Source organism: Gymnodraco acuticeps, unplaced genomic scaffold, assembly GCF_902827175.1.
Source record: "Gymnodraco acuticeps unplaced genomic scaffold, fGymAcu1.1, whole genome shotgun sequence".
NCBI classification, from domain to species: Eukaryota; Metazoa; Chordata; class Actinopteri; order Perciformes; family Bathydraconidae; genus Gymnodraco; species Gymnodraco acuticeps.
Window position 1 is genome coordinate 528,953 of NW_022991216.1, and position 21,719 is coordinate 550,671.

Here is a 21,719-nt window from a genome sequence, read left to right on the forward strand (position 1 = left end):
GTGTTTTTTCTCTCCTCACTCAATGTATCTACCTCAAGCAACACAATACCAACGTAGCCAAACCCAAAATAGTTTTTCCATTTTAATATTATGGCAATAATACTGGCATCTGGTTTCAATTCCTGAAGAGTTTTATCCAGAATACCTGATGTGCTAATGCTAATGTTTTCTTGGAGGAGATTCGTATGTCATTAATCAAACTTTGGTTAAATATTTGTATTTTGCACAGGTATAAGCAAGGAGCTCCATGTGTCTTAAATAATGAATCTGTTACACATAAAAAAGAAACACAACAGCATATCTGTGGCTGTACTGAGCAGCAGGGTGTGGGATAATAAGGTGGAGGAGAAGCCCTGACTGGAGCTTTTCTCTGGTGGCGCTTGCATATGTAGAGCTCTGTTTTGAATCACATCATAGGAAATCAATACACTAACTGCCTGGCAGACACAGACAGGGATCCACTTCTGGAGAAGGTTAATGAGCAGTTTTGTTTGATTAAACCGACGTATTGTCCTCCTGGAGTCTGGCTGCAGTTGCGTCCACAATGACTCAGCCCAGGAATCTGCCCTGTCACTGGGACAAAAGCAGGAATGGGGTCAGGAACGGAGATGCCCCCCCCTCCTAGTCTGGCCTGTCTACCTGACGTCCCCTCCCCCGACTCCCCTGGATCGGACAGTGGGGCTCTGTACTTGAATTGAGAGGGGGGAATGTTAACAAGCTCAAATTTCGTAGCTTTTTACAAAAGCTGACATTTTAGGTGAGCCACACACATTAACCTTGAGTTCTCTCTTAAACACGCAAGATTGTAGAAGCCCAGCTAAGCGCAAACAGTCACTGGCTTGTAAAAAACTTTGAGGAGGATGCTCAAATGTTTCAGGTGTTGCCACGGTTACTGGGAGTCCTATTTTCCTGTGTGGAAGAATGAATAGTTTGTTGTAAACTGCCGAATGAAGGCAATAAACTCTCTCTCTCTCTCTGTGTGTGTGTGTGTGTGTGTGTGTGTGTGTGTGTGTGTGTGTGTGTGTGTGTGTGGTGTGTGTGTGTGTGTGTGTGTGTGTGTGTGTGTGTGTGTGTGTGTGTGTGTGTGTGTGTGTGTGTGTGTGTGTGTGTGTGTGTGTGTGTGTGTGTGTGTGTGTGTGTGTGTGTGTGTGTGTGTGTGTGTGTGTGTGTGTGTGTGTGTGTGTGTGTGTGTGTGTGTGTGTGTGTGTGTGTGTGTGGCAACGCTGGGGCATTGATCCCAATGTTTTCCACTTAAGCAGGACTGCAGATTTTTCAGTATTGCTCAAGGCATCAAACTCCCAGCTGAGCTGAATATTTTTGTTGTCATGACAGCGCCTGACGATGGTTGTGGTATAAAGTTGTCATCCAGAGTTATTGTTTTTTCCAGATGTGTCGAAATGGTCGTCTAATTTCAACAGTTTCAGCTGTTGTTGGAACGTGCCTGTGTGACAATCATTCCACCATCTGAGTCTTCAATCTGTCACCATCTTTAAATGAAACAGAGGGGAGATTTCTGTGTCTGTGTGTGAAGCTGCATACATTGACAGTTTGATTTGAGCAAATAAAATGGAAGCATGCAGACAGAGACATATACAGAATGTAAGATAAACACAGAGAGTCTGCCTTGTGTGTTTGAGCTGCAGCTAATGTCTTCACTGTGTGAGAGCAGAGAGGAAATGCCTCTGTGATGCTCAGGATTTCCCTTACATTAGTGTGGGCACGGCCGCTCAGACATCAAAGTCTGAGGGGAAAGTGCTCAGAGGGCTTAGAAAATGGCTTCTCATCAAGAGAGGACATTTTCCACATTGTTATCTTAGAATTACCAGCTCTTGTTAACATGCACTTTAGTCTGCACAAGTATGTAAACTGCACCTATTCTTTACTTATTTATCTGAGTTTCTTACATTTTTAAGGTGCTGTTATTGTTGGTTTGTACTTTAACTACATTTTAAACAGAAACATTGCACTTTTTACTGCACTATACACATTTAAAAGCCTTATTTAGTGTACTTTTTACTCTATAAACACTAAATACAGGAGTCCAGATAAAAAAAATGTGAAGGATAAGTAATTGTCATATCGAAACATTTATAAATATACATTGATTCATAATATTTGATAAATATGTCTTCTTTTATTCCATATCGGCAGATATTTTGTGAGATTTTCCATGTTAAAAAAGTAACAAGACAAAGAGTCTTATATTCTCAGTCTACAAAAAGAGTCCCAAAACCTAACCAAGGTATTAAAATCATGTTATTTTTAATTCAAATGGTGGTAGGAGCAATCATACAAACCATAATATTACACGACTGGACCATATAAAAAAAAAAGGAAAAACATTTTGTATATGTGAATTGTAGTCATGCCCAGAGTTCCCAATTTAGACATTTGCCCACATCCTGTTTTTATAATTCAATGTATGAATATGAAAGAGAGAGTGTACATGATTACTGTTAACCAGACGTGGTCTATAAAGGAGAACAAGGCTCCAGTCCATAATCCATTTCCTAGAAAACGGTCAGTTTGGCGGTAAGGTTGGCATGTGCAGGTTTCTATAAAAACAAACCTGGAAAGGTCAGACAGGGAGAAGGTATGCAGTATCTCATTTTCCTTTCTTTACTCTATCCCTGACATTTCATAGGAGAAAGATCAATACATTATGGCACAATGATCCAAAAATCATTAGAAAGAAGCAGAACAGAAGGCTAACTGTTAACAGAAATATATGATGACATGTTTGGTCATTTATTTTCTCTTTTTATGGCATATCTGATGGAGAGTTTTCATTTAAATGGTTGTAATGTATTTTGGTTGTACAGGTTGGAAATCGGGTTAACTCATGGCACATTGAGAGCTGTTTTTTTTATATTAAACCAACTGATGTTAGGATGAATAATAGTAATGATAAGTGGCTTCATATAAACTTCACTGAAGATTGTACTGTTTGTTTTCACAGTAAATGGGCATCCCATGCAGAGCCAGTTCAGGCAGCATGCTGCAGACCCCCTACTCTCCATGATGAACAGCAGCGATCGGATCATCACACACTCACAGGTCATACATCACCCTCTCTCTTTAAACACAGATTTATCATTTCAATGGACAGTTAACCCCAAAATAAACGATACTTATTTTTCCTCATACCTGCAGTGCTATTTTTCAACCTAGATTGTTTTAGTGTGAGTTGCTGACTGTTAGCGGTATCAGCCCTAGAGATGTCTGCTTTTCTCAAGTATAATAAAACCAGCTTTTGGTGATAAATTCGCTAAAATGTTTGCATTTGAAAAACTCAACAAATGTCTCTTTCCAGGAATCATGACCTGTTGCTCAAGGTGTTACAGCTGGTGGGTGTAGTTCGGTAGAAAGATATTAGTTCCAACTTTGCTCATCACAAGGTCTGTTGATTATCTTCAGTAACCGGGTCTTGATTCTTGGAAAGAGAACATGCTGGCAATCTACTTCCTTGCCACTTGGAGGGGCACCTTGAGCTGAGTGCTATCCAGTTACATTATATTTGAGAGAAGGCAGACATCTTTTTGGCTTATATTTATATCACTCTGCTACTCCCACAAAAACAATCTAAGTATTGTGAATTTTGGGGTGAGCTGTAGCTGGGAATCTTCCCCTGCTACTTTTATAAAAATACATTTCTGCTTCCTTTTGCACTCTTTAATCCAACTTGTGTATTTTGACTTCAGGATGAAGAAGCAGACCTTCAGTACAGCGTCAGCGGAGTGACGAGGGGCAGCACGGGGACGGACAGCGGGTTATGGGACACGGTGGACTCAGATGATTTCCTTGCAGCCACTGACTCTCCTCCGCCCTATTCAGAAGAATTCTTCCTTCCCTCTCTCCCCTGCTCTCCCCCACTCTCCCTCGCTGACCAGGCCCTCGCAAGGCTAAAAAGTCCCACCTCCTCTGAGTCGACCAATGAGAGGGATAATTCCCCCATGGAAACCGGCGACCTCAGGTATAAAACATTGTAGAACATTTTCTCTAATCATAGGCAGTGTTTCAGGTGACTCTGTGTGTAACTGGTCCTTTATTTCTCCAGTCCCAGCCTGGTGGCTCTGGAGCTGGACAGTGAAGAGGACAGCACTGAGCCAAAGTCTCCGCTCTCCCCGCTCCTGTCAGATGTTCAGAAGAGTGAAGAGCAAAGTGAAGCATCTCGCCCCACCCATGAGCTCACATGCACTCGCAGCCAATCTGCCTCCTCAGCATGTGAACCCAGCACTAAGGTAAAATACCATATCAGGCTCTCTCTAACATTCATTTCCCCTTCCCCTCATATCATTCATGACTAGCATTGTTTGAAGTCTTATGTTTCTAGGTTTTGAAATATTCTTTTTCACAGGAATTGGGTGACCAGGGGATTCGCCCGCGTTCGTATTCCTACTCTTCCTCCAAAATCAGCTTGCGTCCCGCTCGTTTTGCGCGGGACAACCACACATCAGATATCAGCCCCGGTCAGTAACACAGTCAGAAATGTACAGTAGTCTAACAAATAACTAACAATTCTCTCATCAACTAACTTTACTTGTGTTGTGTGTCACTAATGGATGGTGCAGAGCTAACTTTTTACATTCTCTTTTTTACATTCACCAGCTGTTCAATGCAGATAATCACACTACTAATAAAAAGTGCAGTCAACTTCCGTAATAATATTGTGTCATTTTGGGGAAATACACCTATTTGGTTTCTTGTAGACATTTAGATGAGAAGATCGATATCACTTTCTTTTTGTTTTTGCCTGTTTAATATGAACAAGGAGAAGAAAGTTAGCTTAGCTTAGCATAGGCTGTGAAACTCGCTAATTAAACCTGTTATATATTGATTTTGTTAAATTCATACAAAAACCCAAAATGTTAGTTTATTTTGGAGATTATATGATGCACTATTTCTTAGCCAGGAAAATCGACTCTGACTGACATGAGAGTGATATTGATCTTCATCTCCAACTCTTGTCAAGAAAGCAAATATTTTCCAAGATTTTGAAGTATTCAAAAACACTTTTCAAATCCTCACAGTGAGCCTCCACCAGTGCAATACACATTGATTTTAGAGCTCTCAGTCTGGATCTGACTGTATGCGGTGATATTCTGCTGCTCTGTGGTTGATGTGTGAGCTCTGTCCAATGTGTCCTGTAGATGCCGGGCTCCACAGTGTCAGCCACAGCCGATCTCTCCTTCAGGCCCTCTCTCTGTCTAAATCTCTGTCTCTTCTCCACCCTGGTAGTAAGTACTGGACACCTGCAGCCGTCACACTGCGCCAAGGCTCAGCATGCCGCTGTCAGTGTCAGTGCTTATGTGTGTGTGTGAGTCAAGGTTATTATTGTTAACTGATTCTGATGATTGAATTAAAGTTTTGAAACATTTTATTTGATTTGAAGACAGAACGTTTGCAGTGCAAATATCCCCAGCTCTACGGATATTCATGTTTTATCTCGATTTTTTTGTTAAGGGGTCTCTAAATTCACTTTTGTGGTTAATTTCCGCTACTCTTATCAATGACATTTCCTAATGCAGGCTGCTGTTTTCACCCAAAAAGTAGACCGACTGTATGCTACCTGCTTTGTCACACCAACCAGAAAATGGTGGATCAGTGAGCAGCTCAAATGCCAGATTCTGTCTTCAGGAAGTGGTCGAGACCAAATCAGAGCTAAGATTAAAGTGATTGCTGGACTTACATTCATTAGGGGGGCTTTAAACAAGACTCAAATTAATGTAGAGGTTGCTTTGAAACTGCCAAACATGTAAATAAACAACTGTCAGGATTGCCATATCAATTTAAAATAGGGGACAATATTTGTTCTTGGTTTGTTTTCACTGCTCCCAAGTGGCCAAATACAATGTTGCACCTTTTAAAAAGGACTACATTTAAACTGTTGTCTGGTTCAAATATAACTACCTGATCAGCAACATCATTCTGCATTCAAGTTGAGTATAAGATAAGTTAAGGTTAAAAGTTTGAGTACAAAACCGTGGACAATGAAACCACAATTAGATAAAAGTTTGAACAAGAATGGGGATTTTAAAATAATCAAAGTAAATTAGAATCATGAACACATACTAACCTTGGCGTGTGTATGCATGTGTGTGTTTGTGTGTATGGCTTCCCTAATCATGAGACAGCCTTATAGTAATCAGAATGGCAGTGGGAGTGCCAGAAGGAATCACATTTGCAGTGATGAGATAAAAAAGCTAGCTGATTGCTTTGCAGCCTGGTGTGGGGTCTCTGAGGGGTCTCTGAGGGGTCTCTGAGGGGTCTGCGCTCTGTGTCTGTCTGTGCTGCAGCTTCATATGTAATGTCATATACCCCGATCATCTGTTGTCTTGCATATCGGTTGTGATTTAATTGATTATTATATATAAATATGTATTACTATGCTCTCATACGAAATGCTTCTCTGGCAAATAAATTAAACTTTTAGAAAATATTCACTCGCTGCAACAGTTTGAGGTTAAAATGATAGTTCTTTGTTTTTTTATGATATTGAATGTGTTCTTGTTTTTCTTTCGGATAACCATCAAACCCTTAAATGTTTTAGTTTGATAACTTCTCATCATTGTTCATGTTCACAGAGCAAAGAACCTCCAGTATATCAGAGCAGTCACATGACAAAAGGTATTTATTCTTTACTTTACTATTTAATTGAAATAATTGAATTAAATCTTATTATTTATTTATTTATGACTTTATATTCCACGTGCCTTTTTCTCTCTTTTTAGTTTCAGTGTTTCAGTGTTTACAAAATGACTCAGCTTTTCATATTAGCAGGTATTTAACTCTTAATTAAAATCAAAGATCATTTCATCAAATATGTTATCCCCAGCGTGGGGAGCAACCTATGTTGGTAACCGTGACGACCGGGTTGCTTGGTGACAGCGGGCACTCTGTGAAGTTCGCTGCCGTCTTTTATAAAGCTCTTTTGTCCTTGTGGAGCAGAGGCTTTACGAGCTGGTGGTTTTGACCCTGTTTGTTTCTGTTTCTAGTGACGTACAGTACAGATATCAGCGTGACCCTGAGCGGCTTCCTGCTTTGTTATTGAAATGCTCTTGTTTTTTCCTCCATGGCTGTCTTGCCTCAGACATGATCAGCTGCATCAAGGATGTCCCAATTCAAAATGAGTGTATACTACAATGCACAGGCAAATGACGGTTTATGATTTAAACAATTGTATGAAATGTAAGTGTACAAGTGACCGTGCTGCTTTAGATGGTTGTTGTCAGACCAAAGAGGGTTTAACATAACATAGGATTTCCTCCTCTTGTTTTCCTACTGATCTCCCCATCTTTACTATCTTCATGTGTGCATACACTTATTGAACCACTGCACTTCAGGGGCTCCCCCTAGTGGAGGATACTAGACAAATGTAGGGCTAATATACAGAATGTATATGCATTGATATTAAATTCAATTTAACAGTGAGCTTACAAGAAGGCAGCAACAAACTGAAACAATGCATGCACACAATTACAACTGTCACACTAGATATAATATGCACCAGTTAATATGCAATACAACAAAATGCATACAAAATACAATTATTTCATTGAAAAGTTTACCAGCAATCACAATGACCAAGACTGCTATTTTCTTAATGCTAATCTACTTAAACTCGCCCATAGTAAAGTCATTCTTTTTATTTATTCTTGCAGCGTAGTTAAAGTTTCTTTAGTTTAACCCTTGACGACTAACATCTGTAGAATATTTTAGGAGCAGAGGCCATATTCATTAACACATGTATGTAGTGTTAAAGATATGCAGGTGACAACTGAGCACATCTTTGCTTTCTCTTCGTAGCCTTTCCCCTCGACCGCTGTGGCTTCTCATCAGTATTAACTCATCAGTGTGTGTGTGTGTGTGTGTGGGTGTGTGTGCGTTGCTCTTCACAGGGAGATTAGGTTCCGTAAGCGAGCGCAGTCTGCTGACGATGAGGGCAGCATGGAGCTGGCCGAGTCCCTCCAACATCTCACCCTGTCTGAGTTCCTCAAAGAGTATGTGGGGGGGTGGACCCCCGATCCCATGTTCTAGCATCCTTAACCATCCACCTCCAGCAAACTAACCCACGACTTACAGCATGAACGCAGCAACTGACAGCAACTGGCAGCAACAACATCCTCCTCTCCTCTCCTCTCCTCTCCTCTCCTCTCCTCTCCTCTCCTCTCCTCTCCTCTCCTCTCCTCTCCTCTCCTCTCCTCTCCTTGTATTGTTACCTTTCTTCCTCTCTACCTGTTGCATATCATCTCCTCTCCTTGTTTCCTCTTGTCCTTGTTTATTCTCGTCTCATCTCCTTTCTTGGTTTTCACTCTTCTCTTGTTTCATCTCCTCCCCTTGATTCTTATCCTCTCCTTTTTTCATCTCCCCTCCTATCATTTCATACTCTTGTTTCCTCTTCTCTACTTCCTCTCCTCTCCCTGTTTCATCTCCCCTCCCTCCTTCTTTCATACTCTTGTTTCCTCTTCTCTACTTCCTCTCCTCTCCCTGTTTCATCTCCCCTCCTTCTTTCATACTCTTGTTTCCTCTTCTCTTCTTCCTCTCCTCTCCCTGTTTCATCTCCCCTCCCTCCTTCTTTCATATTCTTGTTTCCTCTTCTCTTCTTCCTCTCCTCTCCCTGTTTCATTTCCTCTCCCTCCTTCTTTCATATGCTTGTTTCCTCTTCTCTTCTTCCTCTCCTCTCCCTGTTTCATTTCCTCTCCTTGTTTAATCCCCTTTCTTCTCTTCTAACAGCACAACAACAGTTTGGTTGTTATTGTCTTTTAACAATATGCACCATAGTCTCTGTTATGGTCTTGCATGTATCCAGCCCCTAACGATTTCCTCTTTCACAGCACAGAGTCGCAGAGAATGAATACTTTTTTTGACACATTTTACTGACTAAAATATTGCTTTATCAAACATTTATTATAACAGAAAGTACACCCTGGATGACCTGTTGATCATTTCATGGCAGGAAGTTGCAGTATGAACTAACCTGCTATATGCTTTTGTGCTATAAGCATATTAGAATACATACACGTCTCTCACTGTGCCTGCGCCTGCATTAACCAAACTTGCCTTTGTTGTCCTGTAGACTCAGCAGGAAGAAAACAGGATGCCGTGACTTTATCACTTACCTCATGTCTGCAAAACAACCAAGATGTTTATACTGTTGCTGGTTATATACCCTTGTGATAGATAACAAATTGCACTCACATTATTTCATTTTTTCTTCAGAATTGAAGAGGAGGAGTTGGATAAGTACAACATCCCAACAAAGGTGGAGTCAGAGAAGTACAAAGTCATTCGCACCTTCAGTTTCCTCAAGAGCCGGATGTCTAGCACACGCAACAAGACAAAGGTAAAACACAAAACACAAACAGTCCACGCCTCTGAAGTTACACCTATCAAAGATTCCATTAGAGCAGTGGTTCTCAAATGGGGGTATGCGGACCCCTAGGGGTACGTTGGAGTACTGCAGGGGGTACGTGAGATTTATTTTATGTTAATGAGAAAGAAAAAAACACAAGTAATGCATTTAAACAAACTACTAATAGTAGATTTACTTTATTCAAAAGGTCAAAGGTTTACAGTAATTCTGGATAATAAAATGGGAAAAATACACGGGGTGCTCTCTTTTCCTCTCCCTCTCCTGACAGCCCGTCAGTCTCGTGCAGCTCGCTGAACCTGTAATAAGTGACCCGACAGTAAAGAATAAATATATTTACAACTAGTTTAGCTAGTTCCAGAGTAGATAAACTAGCTAAGTGTGTTAGGTCTAACTCTTAGTGTATTTTGCTCCACTCAACGGTCCGTCACAGCGGCGGAGCTGTGATCATGCAGAGCTGCGTGTTCTCCGTCAGCAGCAGCTGATCTGATATCTGATCTCTCTCTCGCATCCGGTTAGACTTCACTCGCGTTTATGTCCAAATCTATCAGATCTAGCTAGTTCTAGTTAATTATATCACTGCCTGCTTATCAAAGGTCCTAAACAATAAGCGTTGCTTGGCAAAGGCGTGTGGCCGCAGAGTATAGCGCAGCATTATGCATGTGTTTATATGAGGGCTCATAAAATGCTCATATATTTTGTTCTCTTCATTCCCCACGCCCCAAAATAAATAAATAAATAGATATACCAATTTTAGGAAAAGTAACGAAGTTTGAGCAGTGTGTGTTTTATATTAACAGAGTTACACATATTTCAAAACGTGAAGTGTAATAACTGCAGATTGCCTCCCTGTCAGAATGACAAAGATCCTCAGTGAAGCTCAAGCCCATGTTTCACTACATTGTACAACTTATTAAAAAGATCAGTTCAATGCAACTAATGTCGTCTCAGTGTTATTGCATGATGTTAAAATTGGTTTGCCATGAATTTAGTGATGGATTGTAAACATTTGAAATGTAGCATTTAAGTGTTTCTCAGTTACTGTTGTTGTTTTAATAAATCAGACACCGATGGTGCAGCGCTGTACTGTACCTCTTTATAAGCATTTTTTCCTTAACAAATTGTGTTTTCCCTGATCAGGGGGTACTTGGCTGCATTTTTTTTTCAAAGGGGGAACATTATTGAAAAAAGTTTGAGAACCACTGCATTAGAGTATCAGGAATAACATAACGTCCTCTTCCAGTACATACAAGCCAGCTTTACATGCTATATTAGACTCAGCTTTGTTTATTAGCCTCAAAATAAAATGTGTTTTGCTTTTATTGACATTTGTGCTCCTCTGCAGCAATTGTGTTTGTATATATTACAATATATATATATGTATATTTATTTATTTAATAAAGGTATGGATGATTTATAGATAATGACCATTATAAAACAGTTGTGAAGGCTAATAGTCCAGGTCTGGACACAGGTTTGAAATATGGGACACTCTGGGAGACACAACCAGGAAATGTTTTCTGGGAATAACTCAAGGTCACAGCAACAGACCAAACATGGTGTCCGGCCTCCTTCCTTTCAATGATTAATCCCCTGTTGTTGAGTCAGCACAGAGACCGGAAGCCCCCCCCCGACCTACATCTGTTGTTTATGCTACGCTCCATTTCCTTGTCGGTGGACTTTCTTATACTTTGGCAAAAGGCGGGGATTCCGTCCCGGCTCATGTATCTACCTACATGTGGAAGAGTTTACTCTGCAAATACAAACTCACCCTGGTTTAGAGAAATATGAGTTAAGGCTCAGAGCTGTCACCGTTTCTCTGTCTGTCTGGCCTCTTTGTTTACTCATGTCTCCGGCATGGTTTTCAAAGGGGAAGGGGAAGGACAGGGAGGCCAAGGACCGGCAGCCAAATGGACATCGGTTCAACACAGGCTCCTGTTTGGGCCCCAACATGTGCGTGGTGTGTGACAAACCAGCTTCTGGAAAGGACCTGCTGCATTGCTCCAGTGAGTAAAAGTGAAAACCAACCATGGTTTCCCTCTCCTTGGATTGGTTGTTTTGGTTTGATTTGATTAAGATATCTGTGGATTAGTAATTCTTTAAGATGTTTTCATGCTGAGGGACTTATTTCCAGTTTAATTATGAGCATATCTCTGGTGAAGTTTTGCTTTTGCATGATTTATTATGGAGAAATTAGTTTCACAGATTCGTCAATGAAATCCACTATTGATTATTTTTTCTAAATCTTATTTGACTAAGAAACACAGCCCTAAAAACCACATACATTATCTCAAATGTTTGTATTTCTTTCCCAGGTTGCACTGCTATCGTCCATAAGGGCTGTAAGGATTCTGTCCCCCCGTGTTTAAAGGTGAATATTGTGTTGAAATGTATTTGTTAGAAAGTGGTTTGAACTGCTTTATCTACTGTCCTTGTGTCAATTGTTTATACTCTGTTACCGGCCTCTCTCATTTGTATTACTTAGAAACTTCAGGATAAGTATGCTGTTACCACGGCGAAGAACAAGACAGCATCCCTCCCACAGAGTGAGTTTACAACACGAGGGTCACGAGGGTGTTGTTTGTGACATTTCCTGTTTGTATCATTTCATTCTGGGGATGAGTATTGTTATATATCTTTTCTTTTGTCCACAGATTTCACAGTGAGAGACAGTCCTCCTCTGTGTGTCCCCGTCTCTACCTCTCTACCTGTCATGAAGGAAACTGCAGAGTCATGCCTCCTCTCTGGGTCTTTCACAAACAGTGACAGGTCATTAAGCTCTCAGACGTTATAAATTATATAATTAATATGGAGCTATTGGTGACAATTTGAGGGTAATATTGGTTGTCCGTGTTTTCCTCAGTCGGCTCAGTGAGGGTTCAGAGACAGAGTGTGACGGCTGGAAGGCGAACAGCCAATCAGAGGAGCTGCTGCAGACTCCAGTGTCGTCCACCTCCACTGACTCATCCTTTGGAGAAGGTATGTGATGAATGAGGCTCATTGTTTTCAGTTTCCTATAAAGGACATTGTTTTTACATGGAATGTATGTCCTCATGCACAAACATGTTGTCGTGTTTCCCATTGGAAATAGTTGAAAAACTGATTGGCTGCATACATTTTTTACACAGATGTTATTACAGTTTGTTTATCAGATTTTTTCAGTGTTTTACATTTTTTTAATATACAAAATATGTATTTTTTAATCAGTAACATGCATACTTTCTTAGAAATTAGTCTCAATGCTGATGACAGTTGTGTGTTTCCTGATCAACAAATAAAAACAGGATGTCAATTTTTCATTATTAAAAAGGTAGATAAAAACCTGTTGTCTGATTATTCAACCAGCACTTAAAAACAACATAAATATGTAAATTATTGTATTTATATGTAAAATAAATGTACTTTAATTGAGTTTTTCTGTTTGTGGAGGGAGAAATGCCTTTATGATTACCTTAAATCACGATACAACTATATGAATATTTTATTTGTTAATAATGAAGAAAGGATTTGTCACCAGGACTGAGATGTGTTAACACACATATAATTAGCCCCTGGGCTAAAGAAGTACATTAAGATGGAAGTTAATGTTGTGATTATAGAAATGTAATACCTTGCAGTTTTGATAAGAAAAACTGATTTGGTATGTCTTTTTCTCCCTAGACTGCGTGGATGCGTGTATCCATGACGACATCTCGGCTGACGCTGTGGATTACGAGGCGGAGTCGTGGAGTCTTACTGTGGAGCACAAGTTCTGCAAGAAGCAGGAGAAACGAGCCGTGAAGAGGCAGGACGTCATCTTTGGTGAGCAGAAGGAAAACCACTGGAATGTGTCAGTTTCTGTCAGTGTCAGAATGTCACATTCAAGATAGCTGTAAACACATTTAATTGGCAGTGATTGCAAAAAGTAGCTTCTTTACTTAAGTAAAAGTAATAATACCACATCCTGAGTTTAAAAAGATACCTAAACTTCAGGACAAAAGTATTATCAGCAAAATGTACTTAAAGTATCAAAAATAAAAGTGCTTGCATATATAAGAGTTTTTTTATTTATGTAATATGTCAATTTGGGGCACATTTTAGACACTGCGTGCTGCTGAATAAATGAATGGTATTCTTATCACATCGTGTTACGTCTGTAAAAGATAACTGCTAACTTCAAGTGTTAAACACATTTAATGATGTGAAAAGTACAATATTTGCCAAAAATAAGTAGTAGAAAAGAGAAAGAAAAGATAAGTGGCAGAAAATAAACATACACAAGTACCTCAACATTTTACCAAATATACTTAATTAGCAACGCTGATAATTGGTTGATATGATTTAGTGACGGATTTAAGATTTCGTAAGGGACATATTGCATGTTTGTATGTGACACACACATCTCCATGTTTGCCTGCAGAGCTGATGCAGACGGAGCTGCACCACCTGCAGACGCTGCACATCATGGCCGAGGTGTTCCGGCGAGGCATGAGGGAGGAGGTGCAGCTGGATGCGGAGGCGCTGGACCGGGTCTTCCCCTGCCTGGATCAGCTGCTGCTCCTCCATCACGCCTTCTTCTCTGCCATGAAGGAGCGGAGACAGAGCTCCGCCCAACCCCAGGGACACAGCAACTACCTCATCCAGAGAGTAGGGGACGTCTTGCTCCAACAGGTCCGCTCTTCTTCTGGGGTATATTACCTTGGGTACAATAGAAATGAGTTAGGATGTGGATAACTGAGTGTTTATCTTTCTGCAGTTTTCAGACGAGAACAGCGTGAAAATGAAGCAGGTGTATGGAGAATTCTGCAGCCATCACAACGAAGCAGTCAGCTTTTTCAAAGAGCTCCAGCAGCATAACAAGAGATTTCAGAACTTCATTAAGGTACGAAACCTTCTCAGATCTTTTTTGTATTTTACTGTACAAATGTATCTTCAGCTTAATTTATGAGAAATGTGTTTGTCCAGTGTTTTAGACCTGAGGACACCAACAAGTCCACAGTAAAAACAATAGACCATATGTTCAACCATCGCTCAGCCCTAAAAGAGAAACAATAAGGTCAAATAGGTTTAAAATCTATTCAAGCCTTTTTGAAAATCAAATATTAAAGTGAAAAGGTGCACGTGAGAAGCTAAAACCTGTTGATTATGCTGCGTGTTTTACAGACAAATGTTTAGAGAAATGCAAAAGTTCCCATATCGTCTTTCTTTGATCCTTTTTTTTAATTTATAACGATTTTATTGATTTTATGTTATATATCATTCTGCAACAAAAGCACCACTACCCTTCTGCTGAGGGAAATGTTGCATAACTCTTGATTTTTCCTTTTAAAGCAACAAGGTAATAATTCCTTGGTGAGGCGGCGGGAGATCCCAGAATGCATCTTGCTTGTCACCCAAAGAATAACAAAGTACCCGGTGCTGCTGGAGAGGATCCTACAATACACTCAAGGTCAGTTATATACTGCCCTCTGCTGGCTACATCTTTGTATGGTCAATTTACAGCCCATTTTACAATATTTGAATACACAATATAACATTTGGTCATCCTGTATTTGTCCTCCTGCCCTTCAGAGGGAACAGAGGAGCATGCCGACCTCTCCAGAGCCCTGGCTCAGATCCGAGAGGTGATAGCAGCCGTGAACCTGAGTGTCAGTGAGTACGAGCAGCACCAGCGGCTGCAGGAGGTGTGGAACCGCACGGAGAACCGCAGCGCAGCCAAACTGAAGAATGGACACACTTTCCGCAAGCAGGACATGATGAAGCCCGGACAGATGCTCAAACACCAGGGCCTGCTGCTGTGGAAGACGGCCACCGGACGGCTGAAAGGTGACACTGCCCTGTTGTTCAATTAAAGGGAATGTTGGGATGCATGAACAATTTGCACATACTGTACTTACATATTACAGCCTACTTACACTTCCTCACAGGATATATTTTACTTTTAGTTTTAAGCAAAACAAATGTATGTATGTATGTAATACACCCTGTTTATAGTAGATTGGTATATTCGAGCGTATTCTATTTTATTCTGTATTGTAAAATGTTTAGAATCTGAAAATACCTATATTTAGAGGAGTATCTAAACTTTAGATACTCCTCTAAATATATGTATGTATTACTGAGAATATGTTTATTCTCTAGATTGTAGATTGACTGCCCATATGCTGCTATGCCAAATCATTTGGGGTAATGTGTATCTATCCATCTAGGTTTTGAAGTGTGTGTATTATTATTCCGTGTGATACCTATAGTAAATGGCGTTATCAAACTGAATCAAAGCGATGTACTGCAGTGGAAGAGGCAGCAGTCAGAAGTATTTTAGCCACCTAAGGAAACACATTGATATAAGAATCAACATCAGTTTAATCAATGCTTTATCACATATATTTATTTGCTGCTTTATATTACTGTATAACAGGTATACAGTCTGTCTATGAAAGGGATTGAAGTTGTTATCCATCCTCATTCCAAGGCCAGCGGACTGCATTTAAAAGTAACAGTTTAGTATTCTTCGGCTTTGGCGAGAGAATAGATGGATATGACGGCTTCAGTCCCCCGCTGAAAAGGGCTGTCTGCTGACAATTAAAATGGTGAAATATTCTAAATAAAGAGTACACTTAAACTGATATTGATTTGTTTTGGTTTGAGGTGGCCAAAATATTTGTTCATGATGCCCCGGTCCACAGCAGTTTGCTGCTCAGCCTGCATTATAAAACTCCTGTCTGCTTCTACACCAACGGACATTTACCGCAGTTATTACACAGATTATTGATTAGTACCTCATACAACCCCACTTCAAAACATCCAAACTATCCCTTTAATATGTTGTTTGCATTGTTTAGATGCATTCACATTATGTAAGTAAATGATCAAACTCCTGACATTTCCTGCTTTTTCCCTTCTATAGATGTCTTGGCTCTCCTACTCACAGATGCACTGATATTCTTGCAAGAAAAAGACCAGAAGTATACATTTGCCGCAGTGGTATGTACACATTAATTATGTCTGATCTCAAAGAGCCAAAACTCGGCTGTGTGTCTGTGATCATTTCACACCATACCTGTTGTATTTTATCTTGGGCCATTAACACGTCCTGGAAAAATGTACATCTCCATTTTTCATGTGCTTCAGGATCAGAAGCCTCCAGTCATCGCACTGCAGAAGTTAATAGTGCGAGAGGTAGCAAATGAAGAGAGAGGAATGTTCCTGATCAGCGCCTCAGCCGCCGGGCCGGAGATGTACGAGGTCCACACGTCATCCAAAGAGGAGAGAAACACCTGGATGAGGCTCATCAGGGAGGCTGTGGAGAGGTGTGTAATACTGTTTTACATGTGTGTACAAATGAACACTTAGAAGGAGAGATGATGAGTTGAGATACTTTATTGATCCCAATTTGGGAAAAGCATAAAAGACAAGGCATTGCACATAATGGAATTAAGAGTAGAAATAAACAATTCAAAAATGTAAACATCTCAAAATAGAAATAAAACGGCAATACATTTTTTTTATAGAAAATATACATGTTGAAATACCAAGAGGAGAATATTGAAGGCTACATTTTCCAGCATTTGTGAAAACATGTTGTTGTTCTGTGCTTAGCTGTCCTGAGGAAGAAGAAGAATACACAAGTGGATCAGAAGAGGAGAAGCGAGCTGCCGAGGCTCGTATTCAGAAGATCCATAAGTTACAAGGTATTTTTTATACTTTTGTTTTTCTTCCCTTTCCTTCATATTTTACCCCCGAGTCAACATTTCACCAGACTCTGTGAACCATCTGACCCTGTGTTTCAGAGAGTCTGCTGAGCCAGGACCAGCGGATCTGCGGCAGCCTGGAGGAGAAGCTGCAGCTGTACGCAGCGCTCTCCGCTCTGCGGGGGCGGGGGGGCGCCTCGCTGCTGGACCCCCGGCTCCTCGTCCAGCCCCTCTCTGAGGAGCCTCCGCAGGCCGCCCTGCTGCTGGCTGCAGCTCTGCAAGAGGGTGAGAACTTTACTGTACCCTGCAGGAACAAACACACATACACAGCACCTCTGTTTGGTTTGTAACAACACAGGACAAAAAAGTGTGAAAAATATTAGATACACTTATTTTGACCCCTCTTATAAACATTTTCAAATAGTTTAAAACCCATTATTATGTATTTGTAGGCAGATAAAGGGACATATTTAAGTTGTTACTAATGTATAGTATTTTTCATAAATAATAACGTCTTCTACATTATTAAGAAATATTTTAATATCAGCAACTATCACTCCTCCTTTGCTTACTCATAAGTGGAGGCTGGGTTATAAACAGATAACCAATGACAAAGTGGTAAAACACATCGGTAATAATATGACACTTATAATTTAAAACTATAGAACTTATAATAAAACTAATATGTATTAAAAACTACATAATGATGTGTTATAAACTAATACATGTTCATGTACTGCTTAAACATTTGTATTGGTGTGGGGCATAAAGTGTCAATTGACAGTGTCAATAATATTTCCATCAAATAAAGAAATGCGACCTCATTATTTATTTATTAATTAACTTAATGTTGATTTATTTTGTATTCATTTTTCTGGTAGTTATCTTTAAAATGAAGCTCATGCTTATTTAATTGCCATTTGCAACCCATCATTGTTGATTAGAGGTTTTCTTAAAGAGTCATTCATCCTGTGGCTTAAATGTATCTTGCATTTTGCTCAGATATATTGTAACAAAAGAGAAATTAACTTTTATTCCAAATATTCAATTATTTATTTTTCAGTCTCTTGCCATCATGATACATTTTAAAGGACCGCAGTATAATGTTATGTTCTTCCAGGAGAACCCGGTCTCATATTTAATGGATGAGCAGTGCACTCACTTGTTGTTGTTTTTGTGTCCCAGCTAAGAACCTGAACGCCACGCTGTCCTCTAAGGCCTGCTCTCCATCCAGCCCCAGCCCGGACTCTGACACAGACTCAGTGTTTCCTGTCAGCTCGGCAGCTCCTGCCCCCCCCCCATCAGAGTCTGAGGCCTCACCTAAGACCCCGGGGGCCGGAGAGGGGAGCTGGACCGGCGGCTCCCTGCTGCAGGCCCCGTGTGGGCTGCCAAAACCAGACGGCAATGACATCGACTTAAAGGTACAAACTGGTGTGGTTTAAGTACAACTTCAGGTACTTGTTATTAACTTAAGTATATCAATCTTGTACTTCTTTATACTTCTTAACCACTACCTTTCAGAGGGAGAAATTCAATGTTTTCCTACAATACGTTGATTCGACAGATGTAGTTACATGTTACTTTGGAAAGATTTTGATAAATATAAAATATAACCAATAGTCGACGACTAATAACTTATGATGTAATGTATAAATGAATCAACCCATGCAGCAATTACAGGCAGCTCTATCTTCATAAGCTGCAATATTAAAGTGATAATCACATTAAAGCATCAATATGTATTATACTGAAATTCTTTATAATAAGCACTTTTAATGTTGGTGTTCAAAGTATATCTTGATAGATATGTTAAGTTTGAACTATATTTAAATGCAAGGCCTTTACTTTACCAGAGTGTTCATTCACTGTAGTATTTCACATTTAATTTTTTTATAAGTTGTTATTAGTAGTTCTACTGCTGCTGATATATATAACATCATGTAGCGTACAGTGATTGTTGTATGACCTCCTTGTAAAATATCTAACGGTTGTGGATTTATTAGTTAATAGAGCAATATGATGTAATGTTTTTCACTGTAGCTACAGCAGTATTACAGGTCATTATAGCCTGCATCTGAACCTCAGCGCTTTCCATTTCTCCACAGATGTGTGGCTCAAGATTGCCAAAAGTTGTTTTAATAATTCAGTACGGTCTATTAGAACTGCATTTCAGTCTTAATGTGATACATTATTGATAAGCTCATAATAAAGGAAGAAGTCCATTTAGTTCCTTCAGGCATTACAAATGTATATGAATACTTATTCCAATTACTATGCCGCAGTTGTGCTTCCGTTTGCAGCTTTTTGTGACCTGTGAGGTAAAAGACTTTGAGAAGTGAGAATCATTTTATTGTCGACTGCAGAGCGTTCATTTAATCCAAAACAGTGTGAGGGGACAACAGGTGGCCTCAAGGGGGCGCACATGTTGCAGGAATTAGGTTTAAAATGGGCATGAGTGGAACAATCTGAGTAGATGAGTAGATTGTAAAACTCATTATTAAATCATGCATTAAAACACTGCCGGTTAATATACATGTGGTATTTTGATTTTCTCTTTCCATGAACAGGTTGCTCTAAGTGTCCAGAGCCTGACCCAGTTACTCTACAGTCTGCAGGTGAGTGACTTATTTAACATACAGTTAACCTTTTATCCCGCTCACAGCCCTCATCCATATTACTATCCAATCAGCAGGTCTGAAAACAAGCCCACCTCCCTTCTCCTTCCCTGAGAACACACACTTGCTTTGTTATTCTCACTCTCAGTCAGATAAAGGCTTTAATACGCCTGTACACTCCAGCTCCAGTAAACAGAGAACCATCGCTGAGCTCAGCTGTTTGAAGCCAGAGGTAGCAGCACGAGCGAGATCCCACTGATCATTTTCCTGCTTATAGAGATAGGAGGAACCATGTTTCTCCACACACACTGACACACTGCTGATAACATGTAAATGTGTGCAAGGAGAACATGTGCGTATTTGCATGAGGGCGATACACTCAAAGAAATAACTCATTGGATTAACTCAATTTTATTGTTGGCAGGTTTTCCATCCAATAAATATATGTGGCACAAACTCAAACTAATGGCATCCATGCAGTATAATGTAAATGAGTTAGTCCAACTCAAATTTTTCAAATAGAGTTTAAGTAAAATGATAACATTACCTTTATGAATTTAAATAATGCTAGTCCACCTAAATCCTATTTAATTAATTGAAAATGAAATAATGAGGTTAAATATAATTTAATAAAAATGTGTTACACATGATAGAAAACATGGTTTAGTTTTTTTTATTTTTAAATTCACATTATTCAAAACAATCCTCCATTCAATACAGTCTTTTTAAAATGAATGAATTCACACTGAAAGATGAAAAACATTTCTGAAAGATAATACCATTTTTAAAATGGCAGAGAAATGGAACTCCTATAATTAACTTACAAATCTCCCTTTGCCAAATACAATGAATACAATATAACAGGGGTATGCACTGCTCTTCTAACAGGACAATAACACATAACATAAAGAGTGCACTGCAAACACCAACATATGGAAATAGTGTTACAGTGTGTTGAAACAAATACAGAAAAGCACAGAACAAATGATTGATATAACGGCTCAATCTGCTCTGACTAGGAAACTCGTGAATAAAATGACAACAATGAACTCATGAGTCACTTCTTTTTCACATTTCAATCGAACAACTTGATCTTCAGACTTTCGATTTTACCATTCAGCTTGTGCCCATCCAGATTCATCACTACCTTCTGCATGAACTCGAAGGTGTGTTTGAGGTTGTCCGGAAAGCTCAAATCCAGGGCATAAATAAGTCCCAATAGCATGACAAACCCCACAATCACGCTGCCCAAGTTGTCCATGACTATATTGCCTTCGATGACAATTCCCACGTCCTCTGGCTGCCCATCCACATCTCTTTGAAGTGTGTATATGCCCATGACTGTGTTTGCCATGTCCCTCTTGGCATCTTCAGAGGCAGAGGCCTGAACAAAGACACAAACATACAACATATGTGTTAACTAAAACCTGAATTACTACATTTTATAGAAGCAGATTTACTTATGTGGCTCTCCTAATTGATCAAAACAGTTTTAGACTAACCCTCTGGTATCACTCAAATGTACTACCCTATTTGGCCACTCAGGATAAAAATGTCCACTTTCAAAAACTTGAATGATAAAATGATATGATACAAATATTATATTTAAATATTTTTCCCCCACACTTTTTGGGAAGTGTGGGAACATTTTTTAAATGGACAATTAGGGTAATTTGTACAGTGTATTCGAGACCGATTAGAAAAATTGAAATTCCAAAAAGTATCTAGAAAAAACACAAAATCATTATAGCCAAATCTGATGTGAAAAATTACCAATTTGGACAAAAATGTCCGAGTGATACCAGAGAAGGTTAGGACCTCCAACACAGAACTAAATTAAGCTTGTAAGAAAATGTTTGCATAAATAAGTTATAAAGATATATTCCTGTATGTTCTGTTTGATTATCAACGTTATCTTATTTATTAATTCAGGTATTATTTGTTTACGTCCCTACTTAATAATGTAATTTGTTGTTATTCCTGTAGTTAATTATGCATTTACCTACTTATTTCGATATGTATTTGATTATTTATTCTTTAATAATTTATTTCCTTGTTATGTGA

General features: G+C 39.5%; 1 protein-coding gene across 4 annotated transcripts in view; it reads left to right on the forward strand.

The window, feature by feature from the left end:
- The window catches only part of arhgef28a (Rho guanine nucleotide exchange factor (GEF) 28a), a 62,512-nt gene that overhangs the window by 24,548 nt on the left and 16,245 nt on the right, over window positions 1-21,719 (forward strand). Inside the window, exons 10-33 of one of the 4 annotated variants that reach the window (XM_034238836.1) lie at window positions 2,960-3,057; window positions 3,702-3,973; window positions 4,058-4,241; window positions 4,358-4,469; window positions 5,151-5,237; window positions 6,585-6,627; window positions 7,899-8,000; window positions 9,220-9,343; window positions 11,241-11,376; window positions 11,686-11,741; window positions 11,856-11,916; window positions 12,025-12,139; window positions 12,234-12,349; window positions 13,031-13,171; window positions 13,770-14,020; window positions 14,106-14,231; window positions 14,681-14,798; window positions 14,921-15,175; window positions 16,257-16,333; window positions 16,481-16,659; window positions 16,949-17,040; window positions 17,140-17,325; window positions 18,226-18,461; window positions 19,608-19,655. In XM_034238836.1, the coding sequence (XP_034094727.1) occupies window positions 2,960-3,057; window positions 3,702-3,973; window positions 4,058-4,241; window positions 4,358-4,469; window positions 5,151-5,237; window positions 6,585-6,627; window positions 7,899-8,000; window positions 9,220-9,343; window positions 11,241-11,376; window positions 11,686-11,741; window positions 11,856-11,916; window positions 12,025-12,139; window positions 12,234-12,349; window positions 13,031-13,171; window positions 13,770-14,020; window positions 14,106-14,231; window positions 14,681-14,798; window positions 14,921-15,175; window positions 16,257-16,333; window positions 16,481-16,659; window positions 16,949-17,040; window positions 17,140-17,325; window positions 18,226-18,461; window positions 19,608-19,655 (3,215 nt within the window). The remainder of the gene's footprint in view (window positions 1-2,959; window positions 3,058-3,701; window positions 3,974-4,057; window positions 4,242-4,357; window positions 4,470-5,150; window positions 5,238-6,584; window positions 6,628-7,898; window positions 8,001-9,219; window positions 9,344-11,240; window positions 11,377-11,685; window positions 11,742-11,855; window positions 11,917-12,024; window positions 12,140-12,233; window positions 12,350-13,030; window positions 13,172-13,769; window positions 14,021-14,105; window positions 14,232-14,680; window positions 14,799-14,920; window positions 15,176-16,256; window positions 16,334-16,480; window positions 16,660-16,948; window positions 17,041-17,139; window positions 17,326-18,225; window positions 18,462-19,607; window positions 19,656-21,719) is intronic. The other 3 variants (XM_034238838.1, XM_034238837.1, XM_034238839.1) reach the window with 3 other exon arrangements.